Below are 12,732 nucleotides of genomic sequence, written 5' to 3' on the forward strand. Positions count from 1 at the left end.
GAAAGCCGCCACCACGCTACTAAAGAGTTTTAATGCTCTAAAGATGATGCGTTACTATACCTTTTAGAGCAGAGTGTTTCTGGGTGCTTGTTAAAGACCTCCGGTGCAGGCGTTATTAAGATATCATTTTTACTGATCCGGCGAGTGAAATAGTTAAACCTAATTCACCCGTCAAGCGAAATATTTTTCATCTAAAACACCAATTTTTATTAACGCCGACATGATTTCTTTCCCAAAGAGTAAACTACCCTAATTAGACTTTAATCAATTTTTCCCTGCCCCGTGTATGTCTTTATTAAACAAATGGCCACCGTTTCTTCACCTAAATTGGGCGAAAACGTATTTTGTAGTGACATTATTTGCACTGTTCGTAGTCTTAAGCCATGTTTTCCTCTCACGTTTGTTATATAAATTGAGTATCATTCACAATATGACGCGGCTGCCAAAACAAAATGGAACAACCAGTTTTATTGATTTGTGTAAAGTGCGTAAAAAGCCCTTTTGTTACGTCAGAGCAAAGGTTGTCGGAAATTGACAATTGCCATTTCTGATTTGACAGTTAACTTCTGCGTTCCTTTTCAAGGCTTTCAGTTTACATTCGTGGAAGACAGCAGTGCGCATTATGAACAATAGGGACATAATGTTGATTGGTCATTATGAAAAGACGGGAAACTAAGAATTGCTATGCTTCTGAGTTGCTTCTAAATTTCTTGTAATAGCGAGCAATTCTTTCGAGATACCTTGACATCATGAAAAACATTTAATGCAGAGATGTCTTTCGTTTGAGTATAATCGCACTAAGAGTGGTTAATATGATCTTAGAGGCAGTTTTTTGCTTGTTTTTGTATAACATTGCTCCCAGCGTCTCCAGAACGCACGAAGATACCTACTTCCCAGGAAACGTAACAGAAACGATTTTCAATGTGGAGTGGATTACATGTCTCCAAGCGTGCCACAACCATCCTGAATGCATCTCGTACAACTACCATAAAGACAACAACACATGCGAGATAAACTCCGATGGCCTTAAGGAACAATGCGACAGCAGGTCGAAGATATACTCAAGAGGTTGGACCTTCCATCAGATAAGAGTAAGAGAACTTTGATGCATTGTTAAGAACTTTTAGTGCTTTCGTTAGGTCAGTTGGGCGAAAACTTCAACTCAATATAACTTTTATTAATGTGCTACTGCGCTATGCAGTAAACTGAAATATGGTGAAAATATGGTGCAGATAAGGCGGTAATTTATGTGAGCTTCGTATATCGCAGCCGTATTCAACGCAAAGTCAAAATACGCGACCCTATTCAAAGAACATAAGTTTGACTATTGACTTGCCAAGATTTTTAAACGTATTTGTTTGAAGCTGCGACAGCAAGACTGTAACACTCGCCCTGGATTTTTCTTTTTTTTCGAAGTTTATGATAATTTGAGTAAACTCTCACATTATGCACCAAGCATAAATAATTTAACGATCTGGGTATATATATATTCTCATTAGACACAATATTATCCATTCAGCGTTTTTAGCCAAACCTAAATGGCTTGCCATAACTTCCTAGTCACGAGAGATGGAGACCAAGAACAGTTCAAAATCGAACAAGGATATGAAAAAATAAAAATGTTATGGAGGAAAAATTTCTTGCAATATTCTCTGTACAGCAGGTAAAGAGGGATAATTCAAAACAAGTATTATAGCACTCCTCTATAGTCAAGCTCTTAAGAATATATCGAACCGGGAAATTAAGACCAGCTGTTTCAATTTTTTTTCGGAGCACCACATTTCGCATCTGTTTCATGCAGTTCTTAGCCCGTAAAAAGACGAGTGTCTCACTCATTTTTCGCTGCCTAAAACATGCCGGAATTTTCCTTAAGTCGCTTTTATGCCTTTTTAAACATATTGAACTAACTACATTCGGTAAAGATTACGCGAGGTACTTTGCCACTCACAAATAATGTTCATTTATTGCGATAAAATTGAATAATATTGAAAAAATATGCGATAATCAGAAGACGAGTAAATAAATGCAGAAGGTTTAATTTTTTTCATTTCCTTCAACCGAGAAAGAAAAAAACTTAAGAATCTAATTTCGTTGTATTCTTTAATTGATAAATTGGTAAAATGAATTGTGATATGGGCAATACGAAATCATTTGTAATATGATAATGTTATTTCCGATGAAGGCAGAATTTTCAATCGCCGAAGCCGCAACCTGCACTTATTAAATTTGTGTAAACTGGCTTAAATATCAGATGTTTTATTAAACCCGATTTTCTTTTTCTATCCGCTTCAAATTATGCAATCCACGGAAAATAGCGTCTAAAGTCAATTTAATAAAACACGTTTCTAATGTGTCAGATTTTTCGAGTAGAACCTAGCAATTGGTACCCTGAATACTATGATTATGTTTACAGTACCAACGTCTAAGGAAAAATTAAGCAAATATTTGGATTTTAAGGAAGATTTTATGAAGAATTTTGAATTATTTATTTAACAGCAATAAAGCAATTCTATTGGTTGTCGTGGAGAGAAACTTAAAAGCACCCGAGATAAAAAAAATTCATAAAGGTAGGAACGTAAAGAGAGAAAGAGAGAAAGATTCCTATAACACAGCTCTTTTTCCGAAACTAGGATGTAGGTCCCTAAAGCTTACAGATTTGAAATTATATGATCATGTAAAATTTAGGAACATAAGCAATTAGAAACCCTGGGTCAGCATGTGGTCGGATTGCATCGTGTTTATTTTTTCAAAATTATGGTAATATGCTATGACAAAAAACACGAGAAAATTTAGTTCAAAATGTTGTTCCAGTTGTTTTTCCTGCTTTATTATTCCTCAAATTTGCTAGTTCGCACCCGCAATTCACCTCAGCTTAATGATACTGCAGTGAAGGCAGGAATTACAAGAAAATAGAATTATAATTTTAAATAAATGATTAAATAAATAATAATTTTACGACATATATGGAAAATCCGGTGTTCTTGTTTTGAATCGCTTACCGGAAATCTCTGGGTTTGCCCTCGTTTATTGATTTCTTTACCAGATGTCCTTACGACGAGCTTTGAGAGTGCATCACACTGAAGCAAAGACTGCTTATTTTATGCTTAATATCAAACTGCCCATAAATGTAAAAGGTGGTCGCATGCTTGACTTTAAAAATGGAAAAAGCTTTGTGTATCCTCACAAAATTAACCATGCCATTGAAAACAACTGGTAACATCATAAACTCAGTGTTTGACTAGACGCTACCTCAGCTTATTACAAGCCGTGAATTACATCATAACCTAGATTGTAGGGGCGCGGTTTAACAATGATTATTAAGCCTGACATTATCTCGTACCCAGTCTCTAGGCAGTGGATGTTAAGAAACCTGAGCAGGATGTTTTTCTTGCAGAAGTGATAACTTGAAATTTTTATGTTCAGCGTTCATATAACCTTGCAGTATCAACTTACTTATTAGTCCGCATGGTGAAAGTCTGTGAATTAATCCTCATCTTCTCACTTTTGTCACCTTTTTAGCCCGTTCCGGAAGAGAAACCTGTACCAGGTAAATGTATCTACTTAATATATAAGTGTTGATAAGAATTGCGAATGCAGTTAAAGAACAGAATTGCAAACAAAAGGCAGAGGCTAAAATATTTATCAGAAATGCCAACAGATTGCTACGAAAACCGGTAAACTTATTTATTCTATTATTTCATCATTTGATTTTTTTTTTTTTTTTTTTTTTTGGTCCCGTTTAGATCAACCTTCATTAGTTTCGCCACTTTTTGAAATCGGCTATTTTGCAGTTCCAAACATGGAAAGAAATTTAGTCTAAGGCTTAGGTGTACGGACTAGGGAAGCTGGAGAGGGAAGGAGGGGGCGCTGCAGTCCCCCAGTTTCGAAAACTTTTGAACTTTTCCAGGCAACACGCTTATGATTCGGGAACAGTACGTGAACTTCGTTTTTTTTACTGCAGTTCAAGTGCGTCTGTGTCCCGATTTCAACACTCACGCATTCGTGCATTCACGGTAAATTTTTGTGGCAAGAAAGTCACCTCCCCCCCCCCCTTCCCCCACTCCCCCACGCAGTCCAAAGTGCCGTGCGCCAATGATCTAAAAGACGAAACTATTTCAATATATTCCTAGAAAGTGATTTTCTTTCTTTTGTTCCTTTCACCTAAAGAATTAGGAGATCATCCTAGCACAGCAGCCGAGACTTGCGAAGAAATCTTCAATAAAAGGAGGTGAACTGCATGACATAGGATAACTATTAACTGCTAAACAGACAATATTCGTATTCTCGGTTTTGGACTGGAACTAGCTTGCAATGGAAGTTCATGCGGGAGATATCATTAAGAAGGGCCGATAAATGCTATTTGGATTTGACAAGACTTCCCGCATTAGCCTCGGTTTCAAGCTAGTTCCAGTTCAATACCGAGAATGCGAGTATGATCTGTTAATACGCGAGATGGATATTATCCTTTTTGCGTGCATCGTTCGTACAAAATTTCAAAGATTCTTAAAATGGCCAGATAGCGACAAGATGGCGCCGCCGAGACGTCGTGTTAAGCGTTTGTATTTCTTTTAGGATACGTTGAAATAGTTTAAAACTATATTAAATATAAACAAACGAGTGTTAGTGACGTTTTCATTTTGAATGAAACGTTTCCCAGGTAAAAAAAAAAAAAAAACACTCACAAATTAGTATAGGTAATCGTATGAATGCAAGTGGATTTAAGGATTTACACTACAAGTGATATTTGAGAAACTCTCTCAAAATTGCACGAGCCTTTAGGTGAGTGCAATTTGAACGAATTTCCAAACATCACGGGTAGTGTTAATCCTTGAGTCCTCTAGCTTTCATACGATTAGTCATGGAAATGACTAAGAAAATTGCGAGAGGTAATTTTCTTAGTCATAACAACCTTTGAAAGCCGGTGTATATTCTTCTGGCTCTTATCTTTTGTTCGTGTCACTGATTTCCAATTTTGTGGCCTTAATTGCGAAAACTGAACAACATTTCTTACTTTGGTGTGAACAGTGGCACAAAAAGTACAGAATATCTAGATGTAATATATCAAGCACGAGAGACAGTGTTTCATCGGGAGAAGAGATTGAAGATGAAACACCGTCTCGAGTGTTTGATATATCTTATCAATCAAAAAAAAAAAAAAAAGGAGTAAACGGAGAAGTAAAATCGTCAAAATCTACGCCAATTTAGACCGGGTATCCAAAACTCTTTCGCGGTTGTGATTTTCTTTGTTTTAACTTGATGAATTATTAATGCATTTGAGAAGTTTGGCCAAAATACATAGGCAATGTTAACAAACAATTAGAAACATAACAAAAGAAAGCAAATTTGTCAAAATGGCTTTCTCGTCTCGAGGATAAAAACTAAGAGAATCAAAATCAAAATGAAAACACAAAGGCCCTCCTTGCTTTGGGTAAAGTGACTTGGTGACTTGGCGAACAGGGACCTTTTTTTGAAAAACACGTGATGTTGAAAGAAAGTGGTATATGAACATATGGAGGTCACAATGAAAGCATTGATTGAATCGTGCACCAGCGTTTAGCTAGCTGTACGCTCTCTCTCTGTGTTTTTTTTTCTTGTTACATGTAGAAGTGCTCCGAGTGGTGCTTATTACATTAAGATCGGTGACAAAGCACACTTGGTGTATTGTAAAATGGAAAATACAACATGCGACGAAGGAGGCTGGGTACTAGTTATGAAAATAAACGGCAGTAAGGTACGTACATGTTTTCGTGTCCAGAGCGTACTGATTCCTTTAAAAGCTATACCACTGACGATAGTAGTCTGAAATGGCAACCTTAAACTACCGGTCTCTCGCTCGGGGACATGACTAAGGGCTACCATTTCAGGCTACCGTCGACCAAAAGATCGAGACACTTACTTTGGAACGAAAATGTCTAAACTACAATGGGGCCTTTGTCGCTGGTGATTACAAACGTTTTGTAAATTCAAATGTTTCAGCACTTCTATGTCGATAGATTTCATACTACTACTGTTTTAAAGTTGACGCTAAAATAATGTTATCAGGCTAATGCCCTATCAATGGTAAACAAGTTCTGAACATCTTCGTTGCATTACAAAATACCATGGAAACGTTGACCTGACGAGAGCCTCTTAATTTTAGCTTAAAGTGCTTATTGCCCAAGAACGAGTTCGGTAACCCTAAGTTTTAATTACAAAATATAATAACTGTGCAAAAATTCAACTTTTTACAAAGTTAAAAAATTGTGATAGCGGATTCAGAGTAATCCAAACGTTTTGAAAAAAATAAAGAGGCTCTGAAACCCCTTCCAATTATTTTTTTAATTCTAGCAAAGAGTTGCACATCGACATGTTGATCACAAATCGATAAAGCCATTGGGTTCATCTTACTCGTTTTTGAATTACAAGTCATTAAAGCTAAAATTAAGGATGTTTTTGACCGGTTACTCTGTTGCTATAGTAACCTTTTGGGTCTCGTAAATGTTGGGAACCAGGATAGAGAAGCTCTAGAAAATCTCGGGTGCTTTCCAATATTTGTGACGATGAAGGAAGAAGATACTCATTTGTGATTAGCGAAATGTCTAAAGAAGTAGTATATTTTTTGTGTGAGCCTGTTACTCTCTCGTGTTAGCTAGTGTAATTGCGGTACCTTTTTTTGTAGACAACGTTTGCATACTCCAAGCCTCTCTGGGGAAACACAGATTCCTACAATGAAGATGGAGGAAGAGATTTCAGTGACACGGTAGTGAAAAATCTGTATTTGGGGAGAAAGGATGGTGCAGTGGCAAGAGCGCTCGCCGCGCCCCAAACCCCCCTCCCCCTCCAATTTAGCCCGGGTCCGATTATGGCCCGGCGCCATATGTGGGTTGAGTTTGTTGTTTGTTCACGCCATGCTCCGAGGGTTTTTCTCCAGGTTCTCCGGTTTTCCTCCCTCCGCAAAAACCAATATCTCCAAATTCCAATTCCACCAGAATAGAGAACCCGCTTGAAAACCAGCTAAGGCTGATGTGGCTGCCTCTCTAAGTATTGTAATTTATTTCTTTTATTTAGACATGAGGCGCTATTCATACTCACGGTTTGTATAAATGTAAATGACAATTAATGGACGGAGTGATGGGAAGGAATTGAAAATTTTATAATTTGCATCTGAATGATTATAATGCTACAGGATTCAGTTTTTGTCGCAGGCTTCCAATTTTGAGTTGACATAATTGATGGCGCATGATCTCAATCTAGAACCTCTCGGCACGTCATATTAACCTCATGAGAGAACACCGAATTTGATTTGAGCACAAAATGGTACCAAAACACGCATTTTAGCTCTCCCATGAAATCGTTCAGTAGGGTCCACCGACATCATCGACTTCAAAACCACTGAGAATCAAAGAGGAAAAATCCCTAACAAAGTCCACGCGCCAGTACAGTTCTCTCGTCTTTAAACGCACTTCTATGATTTGATATTGATGTATGCTCATCCTTCTCTACAGGAAACAAAAATGGGTCCTTTATTTGGTGGGTTTACCTTCAAAAAAGGCTTATGTGTTGGAATGAAAGTTAGGGGTCATACTAAATGGCTATTGCTAACCAAAATAAACACCAACTTAATGGCTATTTTTTCTGGAGCAAGTCAGGAGACATTCACTGTCGGCCGCTCGAAGTGGAAGTCGTTAATTGAGGGATCATCTATACATGTAAGTAGCAGCGCTGGATGACCTTCCTTCAGTAATTTGTTGGTTGCTTAAAATTAACTATTGATTCATGCCTTACCATACTTCATCGAGTTATGGATGTACGTGGGATGTTTGGAGCACGAGAAGCTTCAAGTTGTTCGAGGCGCAGCCGAGATTCACCTCAGCTGAATGTCTCCGAATTTCCCGGAAAGTGCATCATTTAGGCAATAGAGCACGTTTTCTGTGTTTACATAGCCCCATCTAAACACGAGGAGGGCTGGGAGAATTCTCGAAAGTTATGCAAACCAGAGACACAGTCGACAGTTTAATCCATAGAAAATCCATTGTTCACAAAATAACTTTATTGTCTTCAGAATTCATGTACCACCCCCAAGGAAGGGTTTAACGTTCCTGCCTCCAGTGGAGCAGATGGCGCTAAAGCTCGAATAGGACTTATAGGATACAAGGACTGCGAAGGCGAACCCATGTCACGGATTGGGTTTGGAACCGAAGGGAGCAGCGGAGGAATGGACACAAGCAACACGTGTGGAAACGAGGCTACAGCTGACGCCGATAACGGCAATAAAACAATTAAAGCATTCTGTTATATCTTACTTAAATAGATCACATCATAAAATATGGTATTTTGAAAGTTATGGGGTGTCTTGTACTTTAGAAGAAATAGACCGAGCTAAAAACGCCGTGAAGTAAATCGTATATAGTCCTTAAAAAGCACAAACAAAATTAATGCAGGAGCTCAACTACCCCATATTCCTGTCACGGCGTTTTCACAGAACGATCTTTTTTCAGTTTGAATTTACCGGAAATTCAGACCCCCGCAGGAACCTAAGCGACCGATCATAAGCACAGACTAAATTTTAACTGACGTCATCATTTCACCGGAAGATTAAGCCGACATGTCTACCTGAGCGGGCCACCATTTTTTTTCTTACCGATGCACGGTCATGTAGACCGGAACGGCATGACCTATTTTTTCGCGGGCAAAGAAGCCTGAAACTAGAGCGGTCTGTAAAAATGCCGTGACAGAGGTTTAGTATGGGTGTTGCACGCTCCCAGTGAAGGGTTCCTGCTTAATGTTATCTAACTAAATTATGGTAATAGGAGTGAGTGGAGTCCAATTCGGTCTGTAATCATACGAGTGACTAACAAAATCGGACGACCGCGAAGCGGCAGTCCGATTTGTTAATCATGAGTGTGATTACAGACCGAATTGGACGACACGATGTCCTGTTACCAATCATTACCATTACAATTTCCCACAAAAAGTTTCATTTGAAAAAAAAGCTTTTAGTAGTCATTTTTAAATATCATAATTAAAAGTATGGAGAGTAGCTTGCAAAAAGGCTGTTAAGTTTCTTTCAGAACATTCACCGGAGACTAAACCTCCACAATTTTCATTCAAAAGTCATTCTCTTGAAATAGTTACTATATTAGTTTTAATCAATGTTGTGATTGGTGAATTTAGTGGAGAGGATTTAAAATGATTGGCTTATGCAACTGTCCGATTACAGGTGTCCGATTACACTGTCCAATTACAACATTGCAAATTAATCAGAGCAAAATACAGCAGTTTATGCACCAATCACATTTGAGGAAATTGTAATTGTTATGATTAATAGCTTAATTAGTTTGGTTGTTTCTGGTTAAAATGGAAAGCGCAATGGATCATCCTAAAACTATAAAACATAAAATAGCTAATAGACGAGCAAAGAGGAATTCAGTAATAGCTAGTAATCGAAAAATGTGTCAATTTTAAAGTGCACCTAACCCCCAAATTTTTTTTTCGCTAGAACGAATCTACTTATTATTTGAAATAGTTCTGCGAAATAATTTTTGAATTCCGTTAAATCCTCGATTTTCTGTGCCACGACGAAATCTCGAAAATAGCTCCAAAACACCGCCATTTTGTTTCACGACCGAGTTTGAGGAGAATGGGTCCAGCGGCTCTTGTGACGTCTACCCAGGAAGGTTGGATATCTCATTTCCTCTCATTTCCTTCAGGATGGTGCAATACACATTCGAAAAGTGTGCAGAAACGCCTTCCAGAGCTGCTATCGGCTGTTGCAGCAATATTCCAGATTTAAAGAAAGATATACTGTACAATTTACTGACGATGATCGGCTAATGGTGCAATAAAGACGTAAACGATGGTTGATTTTGTCGAACCGAAACAAGTGAACTGAATCTGTGAGAACCATTGAAGAACTCTCACTGGAATTTGTTCCACAGACTTTCGAACGCTATTTTCATAAATTTTCTGCTTAAAGCTAACCAGCAATTTGTAGAAATACTACCTACAACCTATATCTTCCAATCCCGCAGTATTTATAACATAACCGGCAAAGTTGTGTGATCCGGTCATGATCAAGAAGCGTTATACTGATATGTAAATAGATCGCAACTGTACGCCGCTAACCAACACTTATTTCTCTTTCGATTTCGATGAAAGTCGAAGATTAATCCTCTAGAATTACATGATAACAAAGTTGTTAGACTCGCAGAGTTTTTCGAAGGTTTGGAAATCAGCAGTGCGACAAAGATTCTGTGCAATAGCGTCGAAAATATGACCGCGTAACATTATCTGCGGACCGCTTAGGGAACACATCCTTTTCGCTTATCCGACGAATTTCACTGCAAACTTTGAGAACAATTTACATTGGTTATTTGGAGTTACGACTTAAAACGTGTGACAATGTGAAATCGGTAATTATATGAAATGTTTCCTTCCGCCTTGCTTCCCGCAGCTTCAAAAATACAGGTCCAAACAATACGATTTTCAATCGATCGAAGCCAATGTTTTGTAGGTCATCAAGTCTCGAAAACTGCAACACGTACGTCGCTCTTATAAACATGAAGCATTCAACTGAAAGTAAAACACAAACTGGATTTAACAGAACCTTGACAAAATACATTCTCGGTAAGGACAAATGTAAACGGGCTATAAACACGCGTGGGAATCTTATGTTTAGTTGACGAAATTACCATCCAAAGCAGTCCTGGAGTTTTCTTTCCTGCTTTTCGTTTGCCTGCTCCTCCACTTCGTATCTAGCTTTCCATTCCTAATATACAAGCAGCTCGTCCGCAAAGACGTCTTCCCCGTCGTCGCTTGAAATATTGTAAATTGCTCTCAAAGCTCTAAGCAGTGAGTTCACAGTTGTCGAACGTGCTCGATCGAAGTTTATTTCGGAGCCTTCCGAATCGAAACTTAACTCTGACTCCCGTGACGAAAAAGAAATGATTCTGAGACAAAACTTGGATGTTTTAGTCCCAAAATACATCGGAACGATTAGTTTTGCGTTCTATTTTCTCGAGCAAATACAGAGAGTTGACTGAGGCGCCATTGTGTTTGGTTCCTGGGTAGACGTCATCAGGTACCGCCGCCCCAGACTCCCTAAAACGCGGTCGTGAAACACTTAATCGTGACTTTGAAAGGGCATAGAAAATCGAGGATTCAACCAAATTCAAAAATTTCTTCGCCCAAATGCTTCAAATAAAGTCTAGATTTGTTTTAGCGAAAAACAAATTTTGGGGTTAGGTGCACTTTAACGTTTCTAGGCTTGTGTATGGAACATGCGATGCCCCAGGGAAGAGAGGGGGACACAGTATCATAAAATGTAGTCAGTGGGAAAAATTAAAATAGAATACCTAATTATTACGAAATAGGCTTTTCACATATCACTCCCTTTAGTGCATACGGAGAAACCCAACCAACCGAATGGCAAGCTGTAGCTGAGACTAGCCAGTTCATGCCTTTATAGCACTGAGTTTTATTTGTAAAGGTAAATCAAGTCTGTTATGTGGTATTTGGTCGTTTTTCACAACTAGACAGGGAACTAGCAGCAGGTGCAGTTTGTGTATCTGATAGGAAAGCCAGCAGATCACTGAAATAATAACTATTGTGGTAATCGTGGAAAGTAATTACAATTGCTTGTACTAGTTACGATTAGTTTTGGAGATGTCTGCTTACATTTTTCATTTATTTTCTGCTTTTATTTATTTTCTGTCAATTTGCACATGGAGACATGTAATTACGTAGCTATTATAACGGGTAAAGTTTAGTTTACCGGTCTCGCAACAAAGCTTTAACAAAAGCTTCCAAATATAATGTGAAAAATTATCCTTAAAAATCGATTTTAATCAAATGCCCAACTCCCTCTATGAGACGCGCCTGCAGGGAATCATGGTAGTTGTATTCATCATTTTAGACTGGATGTTTGTTTTCATGAATACAACCACCATGATTCCCTGCAGGCCTGTCTCATAGGAGGAATTGGCCATTCCGAAGACAAGACAAGTTTCATTAAAGAATTTCCTTGGGGCCTGGGGCCGTCGGGGGGGCGGAGGAGAGGGGCAACTGTGCCTCTTTATGGTGGTATAGCTTTCTGTCAGCTGACTAAATTAACGATATAATTAATTAAACAAATAACTAGATAGTAGAAAGACAGATTTTCATAGCTTCTTTCAGTTGAAAATTGTACATTTTATTAGAAGCTCGGTAATGACCTATCACAGGACTTGTACGTCAGGAGATTTTTTGAGGAAACGAGTAGTCCTAGGTTCCTTCGCTTCGCAGTATTACACAACACAGTTGTAGCTACTTGTGAGTGGAATATATGACGATGAAATTTGACAGAGGAGTATTAAACCTTCTTCTTTTGAACTTTTGAAAAAATATGTATAATATTGCGTTACAAGCCATATATAAAGGTGTGTGATCCTTGCTTTATGGAGCGCATATTAATTCGGGGAAACAAACCGTTTTTTCGATCCCTTGTTAGACATTAGGAGAATGTCCTTGTTCTCTGGCACAATGAGAATACGTCATGATTCCAAGTAACATCGGTGTTGAAAACGGCAAACTCATTCAGTTCTTGCTGTAAGGCATTATCTTAACCAGCGCAGCAGTTAGAAATAGCGATCCAAAACAACAAACCCAATGAATTTAGAAATGACTGGGATATATCAATATTTTCCAGCGCTAATGATTATTAATGATTTTTTTTTTTGCGTTTTCTCTTTTGCTGTGTCATCAGTTGAAATACGC

At 38.3% G+C, this 12,732-nt stretch overlaps 1 protein-coding gene across 1 annotated transcript; it reads left to right on the plus strand.

The window, feature by feature from the left end:
- Positions 1-578: 578 nt before the first annotated feature.
- On the plus strand, positions 579-12,360 carry LOC110041904 (uncharacterized). The gene is made up of 7 exons (XM_020747234.2): positions 579-1,091; positions 3,520-3,547; positions 4,168-4,228; positions 5,605-5,731; positions 6,659-6,739; positions 7,485-7,688; positions 8,042-12,360. Exons 1-7 carry the CDS (start codon positions 813-815, stop codon positions 8,288-8,290), a joined length of 1,029 nt encoding a protein of 342 aa, XP_020602893.2. The 5' UTR covers positions 579-812; the 3' UTR covers positions 8,291-12,360.
- Positions 12,361-12,732: the final 372 nt, after the last annotated feature.

This window comes from Orbicella faveolata, unplaced genomic scaffold (genome assembly GCF_042242905.1).
Source record: "Orbicella faveolata isolate gen_17 unplaced genomic scaffold, um_ofav_v1 contig_1, whole genome shotgun sequence".
Taxonomy (NCBI): domain Eukaryota; kingdom Metazoa; phylum Cnidaria; class Anthozoa; order Scleractinia; family Merulinidae; genus Orbicella; species Orbicella faveolata.